Below are 26,850 nucleotides of genomic sequence, written 5' to 3' on the forward strand. Positions count from 1 at the left end.
TGCACACTGGATATTCGTGAAAAATGCTTTTAATTATTATGACTATACTGGCCCCAATCACCCTATTCTGAAGCAAAACATAATGTATTCCCCAAATGAAATAAATAATTGTTTATTGCAGGGCATATACAATAGTCAAACAACTCATGCACAGTGGATCCACGTCTCCTAATCTGAGATGATGTTTTGTGCTGAAAACACAGATAAGGTTAACAATAACTAATCACTGCAAGTTCTTTACTGGTACTTCAGTATTAATGAAAACTATATAACCAAGCAAATTGAAAAGTGTTTTTAGCATTAATTTTGCTTTAGGCCACACCAATTTTATTTCTTGTTTTACAGATCCACAGGTCATATTTTTTTAAGAATAAGAAAAAAAATTAAACTTTTTTTACCCGCTCAAAATATAAAATCCTAATGTTTTTATTGGCCAAAAATGTAAACGTACATGAACCTTTTTTTTGAAGATTTTAAAAAACAAGTGGTCTGGCCTTAAATTATATTCTCATTTCATTTCTGAACTTATTGAACTGACTTCGATAGTTGTTAACAGATTTACAGTGAGTTAATGGCTTTTGTGTTTACACCTCTTTAAGGGAAAAACATCTGTCAATTCTCAATAATAAACAACAACTTCATAGTGCTAATTTAATCATTAATTCAAGCACAGCCTGCTCAATTATCATGAAACAGGAGTGTGTTAGATAAGTGTTCTCTCTGAACAGAAATGCCAAACAATTACTTACTAATTCAATTATGGAATTACTGGGATCTTTCACATTATCTTTAAGAGTGAGTGAGTTTAGTTTTACGCCACACTCAGCAATATTCCAGCTATATGGTGGCGGTCTGTAAATAATCAAGTCTGGACCAGACAATCCAGTGATCAACAGCATGAGCGTCGATCTGCGCAATTGGGAACCGATGACATGTGCCTACCAAGTCAGCAAGCCTGGCCACCCGATCCCATTAGTCGCCTCTTATGACAAGCATGGGTTACTGAAGATCAATATTCTAACCCGGACCTTTCCGGGTCTATTATTAGGATACAAATAAAGATGAGTGAGAGAGTGAGACTGGTTACATGCCGCTTGTAATAATATTTAAGCATTATCATGGCAGGGGGACATCAGAAATTGGCTTTACACACGTGGGGAATCGAACCTGGGCTTTAGGACTGATGAGTGAATGCTTTAACCACTAGTTTACCCAATCACCTCCATTTAAAAATGAGAAACATAAACGGAGTAAATACAAAATATCAGTCCGTAAACAAAACCTGTACAGCGGTGTGTTTGACGTGTTTGACTACGCAATGTCACGAGCGCTACAGGACTCCGCATGATCCGCAGGTGTCATGGCAGCTGTGACTGACGAGGTCAGGTTAATCTATGATGGTCTAAAACCACTTCTCTCAATACTTAGAAAGAGTGGGGAACGCCATCAATTGCACAATTTTTCAATAGATCATCTACACAGAGTGAGTGAGTGAGTTTAGTTTTATGCCGCTTTTACCAATATTCCAGCAATATCACCAGAACACCTGAAATAGGCTTCACACATTGTACCCATGTGGGGAATCCAACCCAGGTAATCAGCGTGACAAGCGGATGCTTTAACCATTTGGCTACCCCACTGTCTCCATCTACACAGAGTCAACAGTCCTGAATTATTTAGACAAATTATTTGATTATTAATTTTACAGCACCGAGGAAGTTGTCTTTGAATTCTGGTGTGTTGGCCTGTTGTCCACACATTTCAGAAGGATGGAAATAATTACAGCTTTTTAAGACCGTTATTTATGATTTCGATAAAGGGTCTGCTCACGCTATATTCATGCTGAATCTCTTACATATCTAAGAATTGATGTAAGTATTTTATAGACAACTGACAAAAAAATGTATACACCAATTTTTTAAGTTTATACCCGCAAAAACACACCAAAACATTTTAAAATAAATTCGAATCACTAATAAGTCATCAATAACAACTTCACAAACTGCTCATGAAATTATTTCTTATCACAAGAAGTGTAGACCACAAGTAATGAGCCCATGTTATTCTGAGGTTGCAACAAACACATCAATTTGTGGGGGTTTCCATTATGGTTGTCTCCCTTTATTACATGCATCACATGACATACCTGCTCTTGCCTTTGCCCCGTTGAGCCTCAGCTGCCGTCGGCGATACAAGCACAGGGCTATGGCGGACACGATACTGAAATAGTAATCACATAAATAGTAACCCCATTCTTCGAAACATTGATTGTGTGCCACAAAATGAAACTATTAACACACCATGGCTTGCATTAAACAATTGAAGTGAGTGAGTGAGTTAGTTTGATTTTACGCCGCTTTTAGCAATATTCCAACAATATCACGGCAAGGGACACCAGAAATGGGATTCACATATTGTACCCATGTGGTGAATCGAACCTGGGCCTTCGCATGACGAGCGAACGCTTTAACCACTAGGCTACCCCACCGCCCCTAATTGAAGTCAGAACTTCAGAGTTTATATGTATACATAAATAAGCTTTGACTCAATTACAATTGCCCAGCTAGCTGACACTGTTAAACAGATTGGAGAGACAGAAATAAACAAACATGGAGAGACGGAAGTAAACATGAGCAGGATATTTCCGATAGAATTTGGCATTACAGTTAGATTTACATGTATACTTCACTTAAACAATGGCTGCATTTCCACAAATATGTTGGTTGGTATGTTGTTTAACGCCGCATTCAGCAATTTTCCAGCTATATGGCGGTGGTCTGTAGATAATTGTACTATACCAGACAATCCAGTGATCAACAGAATGAGCATTGCTCTATGCAATTGGGATACAATGAGATGTGACCACCCGATCCCGTTAGTCATCTCTTATGACAAGCATGGGTTACTGAAGACAAATTCTAACCCGGATTTTCATGGGTTCATAAATATGTATCTTATTATATTGCTGCATTGAAATGAAGTCCAAAGCACCCCAAGTACCCCACCCCCTATTGCCCTACCCTACCCTGATACCCGTTATGTTAAGTCCTGACAGCAATTTGTAAGAAATGACAATACATTCTACAGCTTGGAGGTTAAAATTGGGTGCAATGTTTCATCAGATGTCGCGCTTACATAAGTTTGAAAAGTGGTCAAAGTGTCATGGTGATCTTGAGGATAAAGTCAAGGTCACCTAAATCAACTGGTGTCTGTGTAATCCCCCAATGTAGGCTGTCACCAGCTTTGAAGGTATTAGGTACAAAAGTGCATGAGATATCACATTAACAAAAGTTTGAAAAGTGGTCAAAGTGTTGTGGTGACCTTGAAAATAAAGTCAAGGTCTGCCAAATCCACTGGTGTCTGCCTGATCCCCTAATGTAGGCTGTCACCAAATTTGAAGACATTAGGTAAAACAGTGCATGAGAAATATCGCATTAACAAGAATCAGGACGGACGTACATACACTGCTGAATGCATAGTCCCATGTTTTGCATGGCGGTTTTGGGAAAGAGATGTCAGTCAGGGAAAGCACTGGGATAAACACCGCTTTTAAAAGTATTTCAGTTGGTTAAACATCAAGACAGTTTGATGTGGGACATAGGCTCTTAGTGATGCAGGTCTTTAATGTTGTACCCATGTCGCGATAAAAATAGAAACATAATCTGGGATAAATCAGTCTTTATACCCAGGATCATGGTCCTAAGGGAAGCAACTCTGTAAGATGAACTGCAAGAGATGTCAGTCTCTGGGCATGGCACCGTGATTACAAGGTAGAGTGTGTGAGGTGTTTACCAGACAAGGAAGAACGCGGCAGTGATGATCTGCAGGGTGGTTGCCTGCTCCGGTTGGTTGCAGCAGGTGCCGTCATGGTGGTTCATGTCGTTATTGCAGTACATGTTGAGCAGAATCTGGACATCCTGTATACACATAAAGGCACAATACAGTCAAGAAATCTAAGACATGAGAGTGAGTGAGTGAGTGAGTGAGTATGGTTTTATGCCATTTTTAGCAATATTCCAGCAACATGATGACAGGGGACACCAGAAATGGGCTTCACACATTGTACCCATGTGGGGAATCGAATCCGGGCCTTTGACGTGATGAGCAAACACTTTAACCAGAAGGTTACCCCATCACCCAATAATAATGAGAATAATTATAACGCATTATTTATAGGCTTGATATCCTGCTCAAAGCGCACAATCTGATCATTATTACCCCAGATAACCCAAGCTGCCTGTTAGGTGCAAGAAGGTTAATAGTCTCACGACTTATTTCTCCGGGTACCTATTTTCTGGTATGTGCACAGAGAAGCAATTTTGAACAATTTCACTTGCCTAAGGTGAGGTCACATGTATATGCCTCGTTGTGGGGCAGGACTAAGTCCTAGAATCTCTCAAGAGTCAAGCTGTCACACATAGTCACCCATCCAAGGTCTCTCTACACCCAACGTAGCTTAACTTCAACTGATTGTGACCTGAGCTCTCTGCACAGAACCACACGTCACTACCAACTTTCTGTTTTTGCAATTTAGTTGTTGCTAACACAACAGAAGGATGGTATAATGGGAAACAGGTAATTTATATGAACTATATTTTAAAACTTACCAGATCGAGGGCCAGCTTTGAGATATGCAGTCCATCCTCAGACTCCTTCTTCATCCCCTGAGCTACAAGACGTGATGACTTCCACAACTTGGCATCACTGTGCCGCCTGACAACAAACATCAGAATGATGATGATGATGATGATGATGATGATGACCTCAAAATGACAATCACAAGCATCATTTTCATCATCAACTTAGCGACCAGTGGTATTTGGCATATATATTTTACTCCAGCAGTAATGCTAAGAAACAAAAAATAACAAAAGAAATTTGAGACAATTTCAGTGTTTCAATCAGTCACTGGTCCACAGCCAAATTCTAAGTTTATTAGGAATCTAAGATAAGGCCAGACCAATTTTACTTCTTGTTTTACGGATTTTTGACCCCAGAAAACCTAAAGGCAGGAGGAAAAATAATAATTAAAATCACCAGTCAAAGTAATATTCCTTCTAAATATTAAAAGTATTTTGCTTCTGGCATTTTATGAAGTGTATATGGGGCAAAAAACAATCAAACAAAACTTTTCTTGTAAGTTTACATTTTTGACCAATAAAAACATAAGGATTTTATTTTGTGAGCTGGGAAAATTATTATTATATTTTTTTCTTATTCCTGAAAAATGTGACTGGCAGATCCGTAAAACAAGAAATAAACTTGGTCTGGCCTAAGCTGATGAAACCGTATCTGCAGGAAATAGTCTGGCTGGTCTAGATTATATATATATATTGGTTAGCTAGATCTGACAAAGTCTGATATAATAAGGGATTTGCCAAGTCAATGTTGCTGTGGCTTAACACAATACTACATCATATTCACATGGTTACTGCATTCTCTACAACTCAGTCTTTACAAGTAATACTAATATGATGGTAAGCATGCAAAGTTTCTTTCAACTTAAGTAGTTACTGAGAAAACCTGTCCCCATTCCATCCACTATGTACCAAGTAACACAAGGAAACAGAAAAACAACCACATTCAACATGTTCAGTCCAGATTGTTGCCATGAAACACAATAAAATATTTTTGATATTTACACCAAAATATCTAAAAGCAACAGCCAAGCAAGTGTTTGATACAAATGCAAATAAAATAATGAAAGAAAATATTAACTGTTTTCTACGGAAAGTTCTAGAAACACAATGTGACAGCCATTCCAATATATCCCCTCTCATCATACTTATCATCACGATCATGAACAAAAAGCAACATCATTCCCTTTTATGTTTACATCATTTGTCTGAATCCGCAAATCCACAACGACTCTGCCACATGACCCCATGTGTAGTCACCATGAGTGAAGAAAACATTTTCTCTAAGAATGGCCTAAAACCATGAATTCAATCTCTCTGAAGCCATGGAGAACGCCATCAATTACAAGATGAAGAACCATCTTAAGCAAAGCATGAACACTGTAAATTACAGTCCAATTAAGGTCAAATCATTTGTCTGAATCCGCAAATCCACAATGACTCTGCCACATGACCCAATGTGAAGTCACCATGAGTGAAGAAAACATTTTCTCTATGATTGGCCTAAAACCATGAATTCAATATCTTTGAAGCCATGGAGAACGCCATCAATTACAAGATGAAGAACCATCTTAAGCAAAGCATGAACACTGTAATATATAGTCCACTTAAAAGTCAAATCATTTGTCTGAATCCGCAAATCCACAGTGACTCTGCCACATGACCCCATGTGAAGTCACCATGAGTGAAGAAAACATTTTCTCTATGATTGGCCTAAAACCATGAATTCAATATCTTTGAAGCCATGGAGAACGCCATCAATTACAAGATGAAGAACCATCTCAAGCAAAGCATAAACACTGTAATATATAGTCCACTTAAAGTCAAATCATTTGTCTGAATCCGCAAATCCACAGTGACTCTGCCACATGACCCCATGTGAAGTCACCATGAGTGAAGAAAACATTTTCTCTATGATTGGCCTAAAACCATGAATTCAATATCTTTGAAGCCATGGAGAACGCCATCAATTACAAGATGAAGAACCATCTTAAGCAAAGCATGAACACTGTAATATATAGTCCACTTAAAGTCAAATCATTTGTCTGAATCCGCAAATCCACAATGACTCTGCCACATGACCTTATGTGAAGTCACCATGAGTGAAGAAAACATTTTCTCTATGATGATTGGCCTAAAACCATGGATTCAATATCTTTGAAGCCATGGAGAACGCCATCAATTACAAGATGAAGAACCATCTTAAGCAAAGAATGAACACTGTAATATATAGTCCACTTAAAGTCAAATCATTTGTCTGAATCCGCAAATCCACAATGACTCTGCCACATGACCTTATGTGAAGTCACCATGAGTGAAGAAAACATTTTCTCTATGATGATTGGCCTAAAACCATGAATTCAATATCTTTGAAGCCATGGAGAACGCCATCAATTACAAGATGAAGAACCATCTTAAGCAAAGCAATAATGCTGTAATATACATTCAAATTAAGGTCAAATCATGTTGGATCTGACGCCATATCACTTAATACATGGGTTGCTGAAGACCAAATCTAACCCGCATCTTCACAGGTTATCCTTGTAACCCTAACATGGCAATTACACTGCAACAGTGTATGCTTGAGAAAAGACCATTACTTACAACAAATCCAAAGCAACCTTGTTGTAGTCATCAATTTGTTCATTAGTTATCATTGAGCGGTTTGCATTCAGTTTCTCTTCCACCACTGGATCTGAAGAAACAACACCAAACAACATTAACAAGAAAAACAGATTTTATGGGAAAATGCAAAAATTGATGAATTTATGTTGTAATTCAAATAGTGAGCGAGTGAGTTTAGTTTTACGCCGCGCTCAGAAATATTCCAGCTATATGGCGGCGGTCTGTAAACAACCAAGTCTGGACCAGACAATCCAGTGATCAACAGCATGTGCATCGATCTGCGTAATTGGGAACCAATGACATGTGTCAACCAAGTCAGCGAACCTGACCACCCGATCCCGTTAAGTCACCTTTTATGACAAGCATGGGTAACTGAAGGTCAATATTCCAACCTCGATCTTCGCGGGTTTTGTATTTCAAATAACATGGAACTTAAAATACAACTGTGATCAAGTTACTAACATATTTATGTTTGGTTTGTTTGTCATATTCATGACATATTTCATACTTATACCAAAACACCCAAAAGCTGAGCATGCACATAAAGCAGGGAAACAAACCTTTCAATATTTCCCACCAGACCACAGGACCAGTAAGTAGACAATAATTAGTGGTCCTGTCTGTAATTCACTGGTCCAAAATTGAAAATTTTAACTATAAATTGTATATTTATATACTTATCCTATCTCACGACTTGCACTCTCTCTCTTCATTCGACCATGAGTGGAAACGAATTAAAACTTTGCTCAAGACCTACCTTGCCCCTCTCCCCGTGCTGTGGATGCCTTCCTGTCTCAGTCGTGCTCACTAGTCCATGACAGCACGAGGCATGCGCAGTCCTCACCCACGTGATCACCTCACATACTCATTCTCGATCTTGGAGCCATAAAAGGACAAAACCGGAACGGTGGTAATCTATGTAGTGGGGAGGTAGGGAGGATTCTTATCGCATGAGATAGGATAAGTATATAAATATACAATTTATAGTTAAAATTTTCAAATTTTTAAACTTATCCTATCTCACGACTTGCACTTATCCCACGGTAGGAAGGTGGGTCATAGATTACCCGGAATTCAAGCGATAACAGTTAAGTGTTACGCCCAAACAACCGTAGGAAGCAACTACAAGGTAGGCCAATAACTACCAAGTTACTATGTGCGAGGGTTAGTTCGAACCCATTGACTTACTAAGCACAATTGCTCCCAGGGACCAAGATTCCCGAGCAATGTGGTGTTCAGTCACTACCTTCACTAAGTGAAAGGACGTAGCTTAACGAGTGTAATCAGTCGCATCGCCATGATTTCCAAGGTACCCCCGTAATAAAAGTCTAACGACTAGTATCGGGCCAGACCCTGCTTCGAAACAACCCCCACAGACACCGTCCCGAGGAGGGTGAAAGAGAAATTGAATCGGTAAAACTCACAATTTTAACGTTCAGTACCACAACATCATCTTATGACTTCCACTACTTACCACAGTAAGATCACATAGATGTGTATAGGCACTTAGGAGCATGAACGCCACGGCGTAACACTTCGGGAAGGACTCACTTCACTGACTTAATTACTCCGTGGAGCAGAGGACAGTAAGTGAGGTGGCTAATTTCGTATTCTCAAACAAATGAGAGGAGAAATCTAAATCCCGAAGAAATAAAGACGAAATCAGAAAAAGTTTTCCAGATTTAGTCAGATTGTACACAAGCAGAAACGATCGCGACTTGGGATCAACTGCACAGTGGGATCCATATAGCATCGGAGCACAAGGAAGTTCATTATCTGGGCGGTTGTGCCGCTGATAAGTGCTGGGCAAGGACAAGTGGTCCAAACTGATGAAGGCCTTGAATATCCGCCACCCACACATCTCTGAGGTAATGAGACGAAAATACTGTGTCAGATCGCCAAAAACACCCCTCCATTATGGCAGTTAACGAGCAGTTGCTATGCAACGCCATAGTAGAAGCCAAAGCCCTGGTTTCATGAGGGTTGACTGCCGTCGAGGTGGTGGCAAACCGCAAAAGTGTAGGCTCAGAGTATTGTAGCTCAGAGCCAATATGAGAGTGTTGTGCGAGAGACTTCGCCTTTGGAAGCCGTGAGACAAGGGTATAAATAGTCTCTACGCAGACGGCGGCGCTCTTGGCGATGCTTTTAAGGTAAATGCGAAGTGCTCTGACTGGACAAAGAGACAGATCTTCGACATCTGCTGGACCCAATATGGTAGACAAAGGCGGATTGTAAAAGACGATCAGGTTGACCCGCAACTGGTTTTTGCAACAAAATCCCAGCACTAACCCAAAAATACCTTGCCATGTCTACTCTGTTCAAAACGGACACGGTTGACATCTAGAGCATGCAGTTCTGATATAACGTGTCGCTGTGGCCAAGGCAATAAGAAAAAGGTCTTGAATGAAACCTGTTCAAACTCCTTGTCCTGTAAGGGTTCATAATGCTCGACACTAAGTGGCTTAGGACCACGGATAAGTCCCAAGCTGGTGGATCTAAATTTCCTGGATTGGTCGGCTAGCTTAAAAAGAACAAAGTAAGTACTGCAGTTCAGGTACCGCCAAAACCTTCGCATCAGAAGTTGTGGCTAGGACCGAATTAAGAGCCGCCAAGTAGGTGGCTAAAGTGGAACCCTTGAGTTTCCTTGTAGCCCGCAAATGTTGTAAATATTCGCAACAACCTGGGGCAAGCAGTAGTAGGGGAAGCGATCCCTCTGACCGACAATAACATTCAAATTTCTTCCACTTATCGCCATACAAAGAACGGTAGACGCACGATGAGCTGCAGTGATAGCTGAGGCCACTCTGTGAGAATAACCTTTGGCTATTAGTGATTTCTGCAAATGTGCCATAACGTGAAGATTGAACGTATGTGGTGACTCTGATACACCCGAAAAGCGGATGAACTAGTAGGTCGTCCCCGCGACGGGAAGAGGAATGCTGCTTCGACTGACTAGACTTTTTAGGCCGATTTAACCAACTCTCGCTGGCCAAAATGGCGCTACCAAAAGTAGTTGTACTTTGTTGGTTAACAGAATTTTCTGAATGACCTTGTGAAGTAGAGCCGGAGGTGGAAACGCGATAAGCGTTGAGACCGTCCCCAGGAATGGCCAGGCGCCGCGTGATCCCAAGCTAGTGGATCTGGAATGGAGATACTTAATCTCGGCAGTTGGGAGTTGAACCCAGTGGCAAACAGGTCGACACTCGGTCGAGAGATCGGGTAAATTATCGTCCTAAAAATCTTGAGTTGCAGGAGTTGTCACTCTGTGGCAATCACGCTCTTGAACGAAGACAGAGCGCCGGGCAATCAACGCTCTTTGTTCCGGAATCAAACGTGCCTGGCTCTGCGACGATGTTGAGAGAATCTATCAGAAGATAGAAACGAAACGCCCACTGTAGGAGTAATGCCTTGAACCCAGAATGTTTATAGGTGATTGATGTACCACACTACTGCCACTTGATTGTCGGACTGTATCAGCAGGTGAGACATCTTGAGTAGAGCCGCCCAGTGCTGAATCGCCAGTAATACTGCCTTGAACTCCAGAATGTTTATGTGGAAGTGACTTGTCAAGTCTCGCGAAACTGACCACTGCCCTGCCACTTGATGCTGAAGGAAGTTATGGGCACATGGGTTGCCAACCTATTCTAGAGACCTTCTAGAGCGCCCACAAACAACTGATGGGTTGGACTGAAGGGCACCAAAGAGACGCCGGCGAAACATTCTGTACGCTGAGCCACCAACGCAGAATTGGACGTGAGTTCCCTGGGTAACCGAATCAACACCTGAGGGTTGTTGGTTTGAAGATGAGGGCGCAGAAATAACTGAAGTGGGCTAAGCTGCAGTTGACCTCTGTAAGTCAGAGCCTGAGCTGACGTTAAGACGCCCAGCAACTCCTGCCACTGGCGAGAGTTCTGGGGTGATCCAAGGCTAGCGAACCAGACGCTGAATTTTGGTCCACCTGTCCTGGGGAACAAACAACTTGGCTCGTTCTGTGTCGAAGATTGCTCCTATGAACTGAAGTCTGCGAGTCGGTGTTAACTCCGACTTCAGAATTGAGGAGCCACCCTAACTGTTTGAGCAGCCTGATGGTGAACTCCGATGGATTTGAAGAACTTTGATCCTGTTGTGCCTGAATACAATCGCCGATATAGCTTTCAAGGTCACTCCCCGAGAATGTAGGAAACTGCTGATGGGTTTGGTCACCCGAGTAAAAAGCCACGGGTCAGAGATTCCAAATGGAAGGACGTTCCATTGGAAGTGATGGCCCCCGAAGGTGAACCTTAGATATTTCCGATGATCTGGGTGAATCGGAATGTGCAGGTATGCGTCTTGAAGATCGTGGGATATGAGGAAATCCCCTTCTTCAGAATTGAGCGGAGAAGACTGACCGATACCATGCGAAAATGAGGTGGTTGTTGCAGGAATCGAAGCTGAATGTCTTCATATTGAAGATGAGACATAACTTGCTGGAGTTTTTCTTTGGCACCAGAAAAATCGGGAGTAAAATCCTGGAGTTATGCACACCTGATCTAGTTGTTCTATCGCATGTTTCTCCAGTAGAGTTTGGATTGTAGTCGAAAGGACTGCAGCCCGATCCAGAGGATATATTTGCTGCAAGGGTTGAATGGTGAGGGTGGATCCCCACCACAGGCAGTCGATAGCCGCGGAATGAGAGTCATTGTGACAAATGGATCTCCCAGAAACTCCCAGTTGGGAGCAAACAGACCTAACCTCCCTCCTACAGGGGAATCGAACACTGGAACCACCGGATCCGCAGAACCAATCCGAAGCTCTGACTTCCGTGAGTCACTGTTTGGACTCGTCTATGTCCAGTTCCAGTGTCGGGTCGATAGGGGCGACGTGATGCGGAACCACGAAATGGCCTCCTGCCTCTGCCACGTGGTTGAGAAGCGCCGTGCCTTTCATACAGTCCCGGAGGTCTGGGTTGGAAGGGGTAAATTGTGCGTTCGGGCGATGCCGCGATAGAATCTTGGAGCTGAATTTTTGCAATTCCAAGAGATCGACAGATACTTGAAATTGGTTAAGACGGTCCACCTTGGATGCTTACTTCTGCAATAGCCCCACTGAACACCGTGATCCCCACCATAGTTGACGAAATAATTCAGCCTTGAATCTATCTTCCCATGAGGAGAAATTCAACGGACCCGCCGCCGCATTGCAAGTAAATAGCCAAAAAATGAGACAATTGCTCGAAGACCACCTGGAATTGGTCTAAAATCAGAGTCATACTACCCCTGATGTGCGCCCTGGTCCGTGATATGCATGATTGACAGCCTCCACCACAGCGCCAACAGCTGAAATAATGCAGCTAATGGCAGGGATAGCATGGCTAACCGTAGTATCTAAGTGAGCCAATTCCCTGTCTTCCACCAAATACTGGCTAAATGGAACGCTTGCCACAGACCATGGAAATGTCATCATCGACTGAAGGTGCCGCTGACCAAAGTTTCACACCATGAGTATGTGCCGTGGATGGTCGGAACCTTGGAGCAGACAAACCATCCTTCGCCCTTCTAAGCTTGTTGAAAGCCGCCAAGAGAAGAAGGCAATTGTTGAAGACATGGACGAAAGGAAGTGTGATACTGGCAACATCTCTATTAGTCATGGCATAAGACGTGGCCAAATCATCTGGAGATTTACTAAAAGGTAGCTGAAGTTTTTCAACTATCCAGGCTAGCACGCGTATGGGCGGTTCAACAACATCAAAACTGCCATCAGGAGTGGAGATGTCTGACTGCCCAGGTGAAGGGAAAGTAGTCTGAGATCGAAGTCTGATCCCTCAAATCCCCAGAACGATTATTGCTAAGTAACGCCAGACGCATTGTTGAACATGTGAGGACGAAATGACACTGATGCCAAGCCGACGTAACGGCACGAAGCATGGTATCTAAATCCGGGCGCTGGAGAGGAATCAATAGCAGGATTCCAAGACTCAGCAATAATCTGTGACCAAGGCAAAATAGAAGTGGAAAGGTGGAAGGTGATAGCTGATCCACTGAAGCGTAACGCTGCCTAGCAGGTGAAACCACCCGTACAGAACGGCGCTGCTGATGTGTACTATCATGTAAAGGCACTGACCGTGAAGACGCTACTAGCACTAGGCTGGCTAGAGGGGATATTCTGATTCCCCTGAGGTGAATGAGACCGACTTCTATTATCCCTCTGACGAAAGACACCAAGCGGTTAGGTGAACGGATGGAAATGGCTTAACCACTTCGACTAGGTGAGACTGAACGACTACGGGAATCAAAACGCTGTGGTGAGTCGAACGGAAGCACATGTTGAGGTGAGTTGAGTCGGGAATGTGAACCGGTTCGTCCTGGTGAACCTATTTGAGTACGTGAAACAGTACGGCCAGAGGAACCCATTCGACTACGCGGAATCAGTTCGATCAACTGAACTCTTTTCGAGGATGTTCTGGCTGAGCTGCGTGGAGCTCGGCCGTGAGGAGTCGGTTCGGCAGGGTGAGCCGGTTCGGCAGGGTGAGCCGGCTCGGCGGGTGAGCCGGCTCGGGAAAGTGAACGAGACCTAGAACTCCTCCCAGCCGTGGAAGAACGCATTCGAACCTTCGCACCAGATGGTGACTAAACTTGTTTGGGTGAATTGTTCCGTGAGATGAAACCGTGGAAATAGGAGAGCTGGTCGGTCCAACCGCCACCGATCCCTGCCGACGATGAATGCTTAGAAGTTCTCGAAGTCTGTGATCGTTCGAAGAAGCAGACCTACGAGATATTGTAGATCGCAGGTCTGGCGAGAAGAAATATCGGTCATTACCACCCTGGTACGCTTCATGAGAACGTAAACTGGGTGAGGGAAGCTCCCCTAAAAGCCTTCTAACGCTCTCAGATAAATAGGAATCCGGATTTAAGCGTCCATAAAATCTTCGCCAGGTGAGACGGGCGATTGAGAACGGTGAGCAGTGAGGGTGGGGCGATCTAAGCATTGTTTCTTAGCGGAGATGGACCAGACCCCGCAGAATTAGTCCTAGCCTTATCTGCCAAACGCCTGGCACAAGCACGCTTGTAAGATTTAAAAGCCTCATTAGACAGACCTGAACACTTAGGACAGCTGTGTGTCCCAGTCACAAACACCCACACAATCAACACACGATGTGTGAGGGTCCCATGCTGAAAATACTTTATTACAACGGGCTTAAAACTTCCGCTTACTGGCCTTAACAGGCTTAACCATTTTGAGCAATTCTCAGACGAAAAAATTTTCACGGCCACTCAGTGGAGCGATAAGAAAGAGAATGAGTATGTGAGGTGATCACGTGGGTGAGGAGCACTGCGATGCCTCGTGCTGTCATGGACTAGTGAGCACGACTGAGACAGGAAGGCATGCACAGCACGGGGAGAGGGGCAAGGTAGGTCTTGAGTAAAGTTTTAATTCGTTTCCACTCATGGTCGAATGAAGAGAGAGAGGTGCAAGTCGTGAGATAGGATAAGTTTAAAAATTAACATTTGTAGATTTACTTAACTATCAATACAAAATTCACAGGCCACCAGGACCACTGCAAATGTATCATTTAGTGGTCCTGATGATTTTTCACTAGCCAGGGACCACAGGACCAGCGTAAATTTCACACACTGATAAAGCAGATTGACTATTGGATAATTTTAAGGAAGTGACTCTTATTGGCACAGTCAGCCTGTAAATAATAGTCTGGATGAAACAAACCAGCTATTGACAACATCAATAACCATCAACAATGTCGAAACACAAAGGCGATGAGATGCTGTGGAACCATTCTGTGATGGTTTTCAACAATACTTCAACTAAGTTTACAGTGCAGGTAGACTACGGTGGTAGTGTAAATAAATACCTTGCAGCATCCAGAGTATTTGGGTTGTATCTTTCAGCTTATGGAAGAGGGGAACAATTGTTGTGAGATTCACTGAAACAGATGGAAAATAGTGTAGATTTTTGGTTGGTTGAGTTCTTGTTTAAAGCCGCACTCAGCAATAATCCAGCTATATGGCTGCAGTCTGTAAATAATCGAATCTGGACCAGACAACCCAGTGATCAAAGCAGCATGAGCACCAATCTATGAAACTGGGGTATGATGACATGTGTGAACCAAGTCAGTGGGCCTGACCACCAAATCCTGTTAGTCGCCTCTTGCGAGTATGAGCTACTGAAGACCAATTCTAACCCAGATGTTCACAGGTTGGTGGGTTAAACATACCTTGATAGTTGTTCAGAGCATTCTTGCTGCCATTGTTCAGTTTTATGCACCACTGAAAAAATACACAAAGCAAGAGAAGAAATTAGAAGATGTTACAATATAATACATTTTCAGTTGGCTCATAATTAAATTCCACCACACAATGATCTTGGTGGGAATTACAGATAATAGGTTTTAATAGTATTGTGTATTTATTGTTTTAACCAATAAACCTTGGTACCTTATTTCAACTTGCACTTGCAGGAACTCACCGTTGCACTGCCTGTTATGACCAGGTTTGGTCTGGCGCCGCCGGGCTCGCTGAGCAGGAAGTTCTTGTACATATAAAACATGGAGAGATTCACCATTGGCTGCCACAGGAAATCCTGAAATCATAGAGAGAATTAATGAGTCAAGGAAATGCAATTGTTTTAACCAGACAGATAATTTAGGTGTGTCTTTGTCAAATAAAGTGTGCCCAAATGTTCTGATGATTGCCCGATTAAGCTCTAAACATTACAACAATTACATTATTTCAAATTGTTGTTTAATAGCAGTAAATGAGGTTTTAACCTTTAAGATGTACAGTGTTTGAATCTATGGACCCCAAAATCTTTAGCAGCGGGCCAATTACAACAAGTTACTGACATTCAAGCAAGGACCTATCCTTACCTAGAACTCTCAAACAACCTACTCTCCCGAGGGCCACAAAGCACTACTCACGATTCTGGCACTGATCTTTTCATCCTGGAAATGGATGTCTGTATGAGCCTTCTGTTTCTCCACCTCCTTTGACCCGATAAGGTTGACAAACTCAAAGTACAGTTGCCGGATTCTCGAGTCGCCTACGAATGTGATGTGATTCCTGCCTCCCCAGTAGGACACATAGTGCATGCACATCCTGGCGTCACTGGAACAGACACAGAACTTGAGTGAGTGAGTGAGTTTAGTTTTATGCCGCTTTTAGCAATATTCCAGCAATATCATGGCGGGACACAAGAAATGGGCTTCACACATCGTATCCGTGTGGGGAATCGGACCTGAGTCTTTGGCGTGACTAGCAAACGCTTTAACCACTAGACTAACAATCTGCCCCACAGAACAATAGCATGCATAGGCAACAGGGACTGTGTTACTGCTGATCATGCTGTTAACAATGTCATGTAACACCAATAGCCTCAACATCCCTGTAAAACCATGCCCTCTAATGAAACAAGCAATGCTTAACATTGTTTTGAGTGAGTTGGGTTTTACATCGCTTCTAGCAATGTTCCAGCAATATCACTCTGTCTGTCTGTGTGTGTGTGTGTGTGTGTGTGTGTGTGTGTGTGTGTGTGTGTGTGTGTGTGTGTGAATTACATTGCAGTCAAGATTATTACACTTCCAGGAGCAATTGGGTACCCTAATCGTTAAAGCCGAAGACCCGTAGGTTATAGTGACATGTATACATGCTTGCGCATGTGTGAATGTCCTTTAAGTTTATGACCGCCTCCGTGGTATAGTGGTTAGAGCGGAAGGTCGCGGGTTCGATCCCCGACCTTGTCATACCAAAAGACGTTAACATATGGTACTTGTTGGTCCATGCCTGGCGTTCGGCATTAATGGGTACCTAAAGGACTGTGGCATGGTATCTCAGTGGGCTAGCACTGTAACTTAAGTCTGGACTAGTACAAGCAGCCGCACATACACATACGCATGCATGCACGTTGTCATATGAGCGAAATATTCTCAAGCACGACTTTAAACCCAATTTCACCTCACCTTTTAGTTTGAACTACTCTAGACTACTGAACACTGAAAATGATATATTGCTAGCCCACTGAAACATTCTATGCCATCCAGTTTAAACATATACAACTCAAACCCCAACGGATCCTGTTTTGTCCCCATAGTTCCATGCTCGAGACAGGGAAACAAAAAGTTTCATTTTAAAAATCCATTTTAACCTGTTTTCAAGAGGAACATAAACCTCACGAACTCATGAAGTTAACACATATGATGGTTATATAACCATGTTTGTCATCTCGGCATGACTGACTGTCCTAACCTCGAAAGTGAATGAGTGAATATGAGTGAGTGAGTTTGATTTAAAGCCACTTTTATTAATATTCCAGCAATATCACGAATATCAGGAACACCAGAAATTACGCTTTACATAATGTATCCATGTGAGGAATCAAACTATCAGTATTACCATGATTAAATACATAAAGCTTCAGTTAATCTATTTCTCACATGTTCACTGTGGATTCAACTCACAGCTAAACCTTGTCAGGTAGATTATTATCAGGGATTGAGTTTCCAGGCTGCACCAGTGCAGGTAACTTTCATTGTTTGGTGACAGCCAGTGCTGGCAACATTATCCATCGCACGTACATGGGAGCAGTGTGCAAAATAGTCACTAGCTCGCTAGCCCATGGCTAGTAGAAATCCCGTGAGGACAGTAAATCCCTGCAGTCGCTATCCTGACTGACTGGTGAATATTCACAGGGTAATTTTTTAAATGCATCACTCTCTCCAACTTGTTAAGTTCTAATGCACTTTTAAATCATGCAAGATAATGGCCTGATAGATGATGGTACTTTAACTTTTTGTAAATTTTTTTGCTTAGTTTCTACATTCAGACTTTGGGCCAGTGAATTATTTTGTGGGCTAGTAACTTTCAGACATAGCTATCCCGACTGGCAAGCAACATTTGGAAACTATTCCGCACACTGCATGGCAGCAGTCTTAACATGCTTAATGTTGTATATTTCCGGTATTAAATAGGTCTTCTCATATCGCGTGTACCAGGTGAATAAATTATCAGAACCGAAAATGTAAACAGTCTGTTTTCATGCTCATTAAATCAGTAAAGTAATAAAGATCACACACTGTACACAATCTTGTACACATCATATGTAATGGTGGACAAGCTGATTTGGTCCAGAGGAAAAGAAATTAAATTCATGAATGAAAATGTCAGTTAAAAAAGAAACAATGTATCCAAACATCCTTTCAGACACTGAGTAATGTGAGCTTTTCTGGAAATAGTGATGCTGGCCATGAATATCCCTCTCACTCTGCTAATAAAGACTCGTCACCTGTCACTGACAGTGATATGATTGTGTAGCCAATATTTTGTTGGTGCAACCTGATTAATTCACTCAGTTGCACCTGGTGCAGGAAGTGAAAAAAATAAAATTGTACTAATAAGACGGTGTCGGCCCGGGAAAGCGAAATTTCAATATTCCCCCACTCCTGGTAAAGCGAAAACCAAAGTTGTGCTAGAAGTGCAGCGAAACCGAAGTGCTAAGAAAACATCGGATTACCGTATTTCATATTAGCCGTGACCCCAATACTTCATCTGTTAGCCTCTAACTGACATGAAGTTTCAGTTGTTTCAAGTTTCAGCACTTGATCTATGACAAGTTTAAGCATCGGTGTAGGAAAACCCTCTGAGAAAAGAAGTATTGGAGCTGTGTAGTAAAATTTGTTTGTTGTTTGACTTATTTGACTATTTTATTTAATCCACCGTGCAAAGATGGTTGTTCGAGCAGATCTCACTAATAATAATTACATTGCGGTAACGAAAATAACGTCAATGAATGCTTAACGATGTAAGTTGTCTATGCACGATATTTTCAATTCCACCTCCACATGATCCATCCATGTGACCTATCAGTGAAAAGTCTGTGGCTCAAATATTTATTGTTACTTATATATATTAAATTTCTACCATGACTACGGTATCAGACGACAACTCACACTTCTTTGTTTTTCTTGTGTATTGAGAGTCTCGGGAACGCGAAATTCAGTGTTAACTGTAGCTTGACCGTTCCCGCGAAAGCGAAACCTAAACTGAGGAGGTTTAGTCCAGATTTCGCTTTCCCAGGCCATGCTTAGTCTCTGAATATATAGATATACATAGATCATAATTTAAAGAGGAGCCCCAGTGAGATGGCCTGAAGTTGAGGAAATCTAGACTTGCTTCATTTAGGGCTTTAGCATTACAGAAAGGGCTGGGCAGGAGGAAAATTATGCAGCTCATGGACTTTGAGACAGACTACCTGATCATATGTGGGTGTTCTGATTGAATACACAGAAAGACCTATGGTCCTTGACAATCTCCCCCTGTACAATGTCAACACACACAAACATACATGTCCTACATTGTAGTCACGATTAAGCCATCCAACAAATCATTCTCTACATGTCAAGCTACATGGGTAGTTATGTATGTCACATTCGATAGGTCAGGTGCTCGTTTCAAACAAAAAGTTTATGTGAACAAACTCGATCATGTAGATTTTGTCAAAACAAGCTGTTCCTCAATGTTTTAACCAGTCATGGACTATCGAGTCTATCAATGCACCATGCTCTCAGACTCACAAGGCAATGCCGTTAGCTAAAATGACTCCCAAATAATTGACCTTTGCAGGCAAGTAAGTATTTTAGCTCACATTTTGGATTTTTGTAGTTCTTGCAAATATATTCTTAACATCCTGTTATTGATCAGTGAAATAAACATCACTTCAATAAGTATATAATGGTGATAACATGTAACATAAACAAGGACATTTATTTACTCCAGTTCAGATTTTCAATGTCCATTGCTGCACACTTGGAGCGGAATACCAGCCCGTGAGTTGGTGCAGAAAAATCAACGATTGGTCCCTCAGTCCATGAGTGATGCAGCACTGCACATGATAATATACATACAGGTACCATGACAGCAAATATGGATTTTTACAACAGCTGGCCAGGTAATCCAGACATTGAAATAACATACATAATGGGACACCTATTCAGATGTTGAGGCAGACACATTATTCCAGTCACACATTACCATGGCAACCAATCAGGGCCAAGTTTCACTGAAACACTGGGATATATATATGAATGATTCTAAACAAGCTGCCTTTGGTAGACAAACTGCTATATTTTTTTTATTGTGTTCATATTTTAGCAAATGTTTAACAACATTGAGACTGCATTCAATGATATATCTGATTCAACATGATACTCAGCATTTATAGCATCTTAAGGCTATTAGTTGTCTGGCTTCCATTGTTGTGGAAGCCACGGTGGCTCAGCGGGTTAGGCGACTGACTTTGTCAGGGTTTTACATAGCTCTTCAAAACTGGGAGTCCTCGGGACTCAGAGCATATTTTTTTGAGAGTCCATTTCCAAAATTGGGGGTCCATCAATTTGCATTAAATCAATGATAATGAATGCTTCCCATTTGATAATGATTATGTTAAGATATGTGTTACTTTCAATGTCATTAGAATAATGATTGTAAATATATTTTAATATGGGATATCACTACAAACTCAGAAAGTTCTTTCCCAGAAAAAAATTATATGTTCACAAGGACGCACAGGATTTTAGTTTGGGGGTACTTCACCAAATTTCTGCGTCCAATACGCAGGAATCTTGCGTATTGTGCTTTGTGTGCTGGCGATTAGGTGCCTGACTCTGAGGGTGTGGGTTCGCATCCCGGATGGGATTCAACCCAACAAAAGTACTAGAATTTGTACTTTACTAAGAAAGTGTAATCCCAAATATAACATATGTTACATTTGATCACTTTCTAAATGGCATTGAGTATTCATAGCTTTCAGCCGTGGGAGCCGTGCCAATTTACACTTATCAGAGGGGTACACAAAGTCTGCAGTCTAGACTACAAGCTGTCCAACTTCCATATTTGTGGAGTGAGTGAGTTTAGTTTTACGCCGCTTTTAGCAATATTCCAGCAATATCGGCAGGGGACACCAGAAATAGACTTCACACATTGTACCCACGTGGGGAATCAAATCCGGGTCTTCACTGGACGAGCAAACGCATTAAGCACTAGGCTGCCCCACCGCCCCCATTTTTGTGGAAGCTGCGATGGCTGAGCGGGTTAAACGATTGACTTTGTATGCCGGCGATTAGGTGCCTGACTCTGAGGGTGTGGGTTTCGCATTCCGGATGGGACTCAACCCAACTGAAGTACTGAATTTACTTTGCTGAGAAAGTGTAATCCCAAATATAACATATGTCTCTCAAACAGTTTAATTAATGTATAAACTCCATGTACTGACTGCACATATAAAATTGCAAAGGTACAGTTAATGTAAGTTCACAGTGCCTGAACACGCTAAAGGGTAGTGTTGGGAATTGATCTCTAAAACCATCATCGATTATCGATGTCTTCTGTCGATCAATTATCGATAAATGATCGACTACAAGTATGGATTTATGAACACAAGAGCAGCTGGTTGAGACAACTGCTAAAAGATCGCTTGTAAGATCTGTCATATGACACAAGATCCCATTCTTCCTAGAAATGGAGTAAACATATTGACGAAAGGATATTGAAAATCTTGGGAGTATTTGACAACAAATATGAATTTAGATCATACTATTTACAGTTAAACGATACATATGTCAATTACTTGTGTGTGAAAATTGAGAAAGTTGAACTGAAGATTTACATGTAGACTTCGATGTAGAAATCAGAATAGAACGGCTATAGATCTAAGAGTAGATGTCACAAGTATCAATAAAGTTATCCATTTCCAACCTTGTTAGTGAATTTGACGAGAATTGAGCCTTTCGCAAATACAAAAACAATTCTCGAAGCGAACACATGTGCGGGAAAGCAGGTATTTTGTTGACAGTCTGCCCAGCCAATTAAACCGTTTGTTTCGATCATGTGACATATTTCTCAGGAGTATTTGTTGTTTTTAAAGCCACATTTTCATAACATACTACATTTACGAAACCTTCATCAATGCTTGCATATTCAAACATGTACTTATGGGTCCAAATAATATATGCATCCAAGCTAAAACTTTTATTACACTGCAAGCCTCTACCTGCACAAGAAGAAAATGACTGCTCCCCCGGCAAGCTATAAATAGACTTGACTCCCTGTATTACGGCTGCAATGGCGAGCCTACCAGGAGGTATTTACAAATCTTGCACGTACACACCAATCGTTTGTTATTCTTGAAGATAGTATACAGTGTTATCGATTGGATTTTTTTAAAATCAATAAACGAAATTTGATTGTCAAACGATCAACAAACCGATTATTTGATCGATCGGTGCACCACTACTAAAGGGTGCTGCATACAATTTACTTTCTTTCACAGCATCAAAGAACAGACTGGGGAATTCTTCTTAAAACTTTATTTATGATCTAGCCTTTCTCAAAAGGCATTCAGTTATTTCACAAATGGATCAAGATGCATTCTGCTCGACTGTGTGCACTCAACTGTGTTTATGATGTGCCAGAATAACTATATGAATACAAAAGAATTGAAAGTTTTAACTGACTGACTGACTGAGTTTGGTTTTACGCCGCTTTTAGCAATATTCCAGCAACATCACGGCGGGGGACACCAGAAATGGGCTTCACACATTGTACCCATGTGGGGATTCGAACCCGGGTCTTCGGCATGACGAGCCAACGCTTTAACCACTAGGCTACCCCACCGCCCCGAAAGTTTTAACTACAAATTGTATATATCTGTAAGACATGGTACATGATCAAACTGGGACAGTTTGCATGTTCTGCATGAGCTCCGAGAGATATCAGAGTAATACTGTCTTTTTCCATATTATGGATCCTGTTGCAATAAATGACCATAACCAACTTCTAGACTAATCTTTAAGTAAGGCCAAAAAATATATATGTCCGTTTCCCGTACCTCGACCGACCCTATACCCTATTGAATGAATAGAGCATGTTATGGGTATGCAAGACGGTTCTCTGCTACTTGTACAAGTGACTACCATGTAGAGAGGATAGAGGAGTCACTTACACATGTGACGGTCTGAAAAAGGGACGGGAAGTCTGAATCAGTGAATGTCACCAAAAACTTAACATTAGGGCTATGACAAGGAGACCTTGACTCATGCTAATTTTGAATACTAATAGTTCACAATGTTCATTTCTAACTACACCTACTAAATATGAAGCCACTGTACCTCTTTGAATACTTGTGCATCATGCATCCATATGGCTGCCAGGTGCTGTAGCCGGGGAACCTGCCATCGCTCAGGAGCCATGTGCACGAGTCATTACCTGTGAGGAGGAAACCATGGATGTCGTTGGGAAATCTTGCTGTCTGATTGACTGAACAACTTTGACACTGTCACATAAAACTATTTCACAAATAGGAGTGAGTGAGTTAGTGAGTTTAGTTTTACGCCGCTTTTAGCAATATTCCAGCAATATCATGGCGGGGGACACCAGAAATGGGCTTCACACATTGTACCCATGTGGGGAATCGAACCCGGGTCCTCGGCATGACGAACGAACGACTTAACCACTAGCTACCCCACTGCCCCTCACAAATAGGAGTGAGATGAATTCAAAGGTACTTTGCTTATCTTACCATGATTAGACTTACAGCCTGCCAATGAGTGTCTTTGTGTGCTGGTGATTAGGTACCTCACTCTGAGAGAATGTGTTTAAATCCCAGATGGGACAAGTACTACAGTAAGCCCTAAAAATGTTTTGTGGTTCCGATTACCCAACCGATCCTTGAATTCTGGTGCCGACCCTAGTTTTTTAGAGGTATGAATAAAATATGCATTCAGATATCATTGTTTTTCTTGTCACCAACGGACATTGGTCATTCTGATAAAGAAAGTCGACATGATGCCCGTAAGCTTAACTGAATAAACAATTACACATTGATGAATGTGTTCTACGTTCGTACTTTACTTCTAAAAAAAATGTATATAAAAAAAGGATCCCTACCTACCTACCCACCCTAAATTTTAGAGGTGTAATCGGAACCACAACATTTTTTTGGTTTGACCTAAGTGAGTGAGTTTAGTTTTATGCCTCACTCGTCAATATTCCAGCCATATGGGGGCAGTCAGGAAATAATCAAATCTGGACCAGACAATCCAGTGATCAAAAGCATGAGCATCGATCTACGCTACGATGACATGTGTCAACCAAGTCTGCAAGTCTGACCACCTGATCCCCATAGTCGCCTCTTACAACAAGTATGGGTTAGTGAAGATCAATTCTAACCTGGATCTTCACGGGTTACTACAATAAGCACTTTACGAAGAAAGTAATCCCAAATATAGCATAAGTTACAGATGGCCACTTTCAAAAGGCTATGTGTATTCATAGCTTAGGCATTGGGTCCCGCGGCAAGTTACACTTGTCAGAGGGGCACACAAAGCTTGCTGTCCAGTGTATGAGTTTTTGTGTGCTGGCTATTAGGTGCCAGACTCTCTGAAAGTGAGGATTCAAATCCTGGATGGGACTCGACCTACACAAAGTACAAGAAACTGTACTTGACTGAGAAAGTGTAGTACTTGATACCGTGGCAAATAGCAGTAATCTACTAACCACAACACAGAACTATGATCATGATGATCAACGGCAAGTTAATTTTCCACTACAAATTCAGGCCACATGACAACTCTGCTTGATACAATAAATCTTTGAAGATTCTGGAATATGAGTAGGTTTTTAACATTTTCTGCTGCCATTTTATTCCTCAAGATGCTTGTTTAAATATCCTCACCTGTCGTTTAATCTATATTTTCACTGTAATATCCTTTAACCATTAAGCATTAGACCATAAACCCATATTTTGCAATTACAGCTTGTTCAAAACGGACTAAAGATATATTTGATCAAATACTATTTACCATTTTTAGTTTCCATTGAATAAGAGTTACTGAAGATAAATGAACGTGCGTTACGTGCGGACACCATGAGTCACGAAAACATCTGACGATTTTGAAGCGACGTGATGAGACATGTGCCTTTGCGAAACATGCCAGTGTCAAGTGCAGAGAGCACTAACACCGGTTTCAACTTAACCTGAGATGTATAATTCATTATACAACACCCCGCCCTAAACGAAACTATAGGAATGATTGTAGTGTTGTTTTTGATAGCACGTTCGTCCATTGACGACGATGTGAAAAAACCAAACAAATGAGGTATTCAGATGAGGAACTGAGACAGTAATGAGAAATTGCATTAATAAAACCTTACCGAATTTGAGATGTAAAACCCCATGGTATAGGATAAATCCCGATACCATGAGAAATGCAGCAATTTTCGCATTTTCTACGTTCAGGTAATGTGTAATTTCGTGAGTCGATGTGCTTCTTTCCGCCATATTTCCCCCATGTCTCGTTGACTCTCGTCTTATGTACGAGACTTCAAGGGAGTTGACCGGTAGATCTATAAAGCGTGCGTAAAATATACAATTCTCCCGAGAAGCAAGATACATCTGTTTTCAGAAATAGAACATTCAGACTTCCAATCAATTTCATATTTTGAGAAAATCGAAACATTAAAATTAAGTAATACAAATATTTCGTAGAGATTGTCTAATTTGTATGTCGTTTATCATAGACTATCAGTTCTAAAGTTGAAATTTGGAGAGATCGTCTCAGCCCTTGAAATGCCAGGGCGTTCGTGAAATGGAGTTTAACTCCGGTTTTCATAGTGCTAGGCTAGTGGGATACAATATACATGCTGCAGTTTAACAATTTAATAACTCCGATCTAACCGATCTTTGTTTTATCCCCTTATGTCGAGTGTCAAGCAGAGAAACGGCAAAATTAAGCCATTTTAAAATTACTACATCCTTCAAAAATAAAGCGGTGAGTTAAGAGAACCACCGACCCAATATACGCTCGGGGCAGAGACGCTATCTACTACACAGCGGACGCAGTTCAGATTGGTGTTATTTGATACTGTCAGGTCTTCGGTTCAGATCTAGACTGTCAGCCCTAGTTTCCAGAGAAGTAGCACGGGAATTTTAATTAATATTTGGCAGATGATTAGAGATATACCGCCTCTCTATGGTATATACTATAAAACATTCTTTCATTTTTTTAAACCTATATCAGGACCACGACAACAGAACAAAGGTTCAAATGAAAACCAAAATGGATATTTTTTGGGAAAAATACAAAAATGGCGAACTGAACACAAGTATGTTTTGTAACGATCTCAAAGAATGATCCCAGTTGCAAAACGGGTGTAAATCTGATACCATTACTGTAAAAGGTAATACAAGTTTATTTTTTTTGTTCTTGTGCAAAATCGCCAAGAATTTGATCAAAGTCAATATCAGAATTTCTATGGATACGAAGAAGTACTCCTGCATTGAACTGCTCAGTTGATAGGTTTCATGGCACCGATCCCTTAAGGCGCGTTCCCACGTTGCAATTTGTTGTATAACATTTGTGGATTGCAACGAATTTCAAAATGTGAACTCCCGAGTTGGACAGATTTTTGTTGCATACAACTTGTGGGAAGCGAGTTGCAAGCAATAGAACTTGCTCTATTTTCATACGACAAATTGTATGGTTGTAGCCAATCCGAGCGCGTTTCGCAGTCAAGCGACGTTTCCCCGGCCTTTTGCGAAATTCGTA

The 26,850-nt window shown here is 41.5% G+C and overlaps 1 protein-coding gene across 3 annotated transcripts in view; it reads right to left on the reverse strand.

The window, feature by feature from the left end:
- Positions 1-25,597, reverse strand: part of LOC124256312 (N-acetylneuraminate 9-O-acetyltransferase-like) — a 60,591-nt gene extending 34,994 nt beyond the window's left edge. For all 3 annotated transcript variants that reach the window (XM_046690290.1, XM_046690289.1, XM_046690288.1), the window contains exons 1-10: positions 25,457-25,597; positions 23,413-23,509; positions 16,174-16,360; positions 15,723-15,836; positions 15,472-15,523; positions 15,109-15,180; positions 7,242-7,332; positions 4,608-4,713; positions 3,793-3,917; positions 2,147-2,220 (exon numbers count right to left, since the gene is read on the reverse strand). In XM_046690290.1, the coding sequence (XP_046546246.1) occupies positions 2,147-2,220; positions 3,793-3,917; positions 4,608-4,713; positions 7,242-7,332; positions 15,109-15,180; positions 15,472-15,523; positions 15,723-15,836; positions 16,174-16,360; positions 23,413-23,509; positions 25,457-25,583 (1,045 nt within the window). In that variant the 5' untranslated portion in view covers positions 25,584-25,597. The remainder of the gene's footprint in view (positions 1-2,146; positions 2,221-3,792; positions 3,918-4,607; positions 4,714-7,241; positions 7,333-15,108; positions 15,181-15,471; positions 15,524-15,722; positions 15,837-16,173; positions 16,361-23,412; positions 23,510-25,456) is intronic.
- Positions 25,598-26,850: the final 1,253 nt, after the last annotated feature.

The sequence above is a fragment of the Haliotis rubra genome, unplaced genomic scaffold, assembly GCF_003918875.1.
Source record: "Haliotis rubra isolate DU_JTF1 unplaced genomic scaffold, ASM391887v1 Scf624, whole genome shotgun sequence".
Taxonomy (NCBI): domain Eukaryota; kingdom Metazoa; phylum Mollusca; class Gastropoda; order Lepetellida; family Haliotidae; genus Haliotis; species Haliotis rubra.